The sequence below is a fragment of the Lepisma saccharinum genome, chromosome 19 (genome assembly GCF_977018435.1).
Source record: "Lepisma saccharinum chromosome 19, izLepSacc3.1, whole genome shotgun sequence".
NCBI classification, from domain to species: domain Eukaryota; kingdom Metazoa; phylum Arthropoda; class Insecta; order Zygentoma; family Lepismatidae; genus Lepisma; species Lepisma saccharinum.
The window spans coordinates 14025118-14026720 of record NC_139247.1 but is presented as its reverse complement, the minus strand read 5'-3'; the positions used below and the strand labels follow the sequence as shown (position 1 = coordinate 14026720).

The window sequence follows — 1603 nt, the reverse complement described above, 5'->3', positions numbered from 1 at the left end:
GGCAAGACTTCCAAGACAGGTATTATATATAGTTCATTCAAATGAAAAGGTCCATTTTATTTTTTTCTGAAAAAGCGTTTTATGCGAGACAGTAATTTCATGTGTTTTGTATACCCACAGGTATATGTGACGTTTTAGTAATGAGGCATCTGCGCATGCGCAAGTGTGTCTAGGTAGCACGTGTCCATTATCTAATCACCTTCACTTTCTTCCCCCCAGGTGGAAGGCTGTGCTGAACAATGGAGCTGCCATTAAGAGACATGTCAAAGGAAGAACAGCGGGGTGTCATTCGGTTTCTTCATGCTGAAGGAGTACATCCAGCGGACATTCATAGGAGAATGAAAGTTGTGTATGAAAACTATGTATCGGACAAAACAGTGAGAAAATGGAGTAGGTGTTTTCGTGGTGGACGAAACACATTGAAGGATGATGCTCGGCCGAGACAGTTGAAAAATCGCATTCCTGATTGGACAGTGGTTGCTATTGACAACCTTATTCAAGAAGACAGACGAATATCCCTGGCAGCCATTAGCGAACAAGTGAACGTGTCATTGGGTAGTGTGCATGACATTGTGAGGCACAGACTGGGTTACAGGGAAGTGTGCGCACAATGGGTGCCAAAGTGTTTGTCAGAGGAACAAAAAATGTGCAGAATGGGAATGTCATAGGCTCATTTAATGTGATACAGGAATGAAGGTGAGGACTTTATCAGCAAAATCATTGCTGGAGATGAATCCATCTGCCCGTATTACCAGCCAGAATCAAGGAGGGACAGTATGGAATGGAAGCATACAGGATCACCAAAACCAAAGAAAAGCAAGTCACAACCAAAAGTCGGCAAACTTACAATGACCGTATTTTTCGATGACCAAGGGCCACTGCTAGTGGAGTTCCTTCCGGAGGGACACACAATTAACGCAAACACGTACTGTGAAACACTGCATCGTCTACGGACATCAATCAAGAATAAGCGTCGAGGAAAACTCAGCAAAGGCATCATTTTACTCCAGGACAATGCTCGTTCCCATACAGCCAGACAGACACAGGATCTGTTGCAATCATTCCATTGGGAAGTGCATACAGTCCTGACTTGAGTCCATGTGATTTTCACATTTTCGGATCTATGAAGAAACACCTTGGAGGACGACGCTTTGCCTTGAGTCCTGAGCTGCAGGAAGCTGTCAGGTAATGGTTTCATTCCCAGCACAAGGACTTCTTCTACCAAGGAATTCATAACCTTGTTTCAAAGTGGGACCAGTGTCTTACCTCATAGGGTGAATATGTGTAGCCAACTACTGTAATAAAGTTTCTGCAAGGAAATGGACCTTTTCATTTGAATGCACCAAGTAGTATTAGTACCGAAATGTGCAAAGCCGACAGAGATCACTCATTATCGCCGCATTACACTCCTGTGCACCGACTATAAAATTTTCACACGATGTATGCTTGCACGTTTAATGCCGCACTCAATCAACTTGGTGGGGGACATGCAATATGTATATGGGGAAAATAAAAACATTTATGCAGTGTTGCAAACGCTGCGTGAAGACGTTACCAGCAATCATAATAAGAAAAATTCAAATGATCAAGCGATTTTAGCTCT

The 1603-nt window shown here is 43.1% G+C and overlaps 1 protein-coding gene across 1 annotated transcript; it reads left to right on the top strand.

The window, feature by feature from the left end:
• The first annotated feature begins 239 nt into the window (after window positions 1-239).
• LOC146002944 (protein GVQW3-like) lies at window positions 240-668 on the top strand. Its single transcript, XM_083141102.1, has one exon. It carries the CDS (start codon window positions 240-242, stop codon window positions 666-668), a length of 429 nt encoding a protein of 142 aa, XP_082997228.1.
• The last annotated feature ends 935 nt before the right edge of the window (window positions 669-1603 follow it).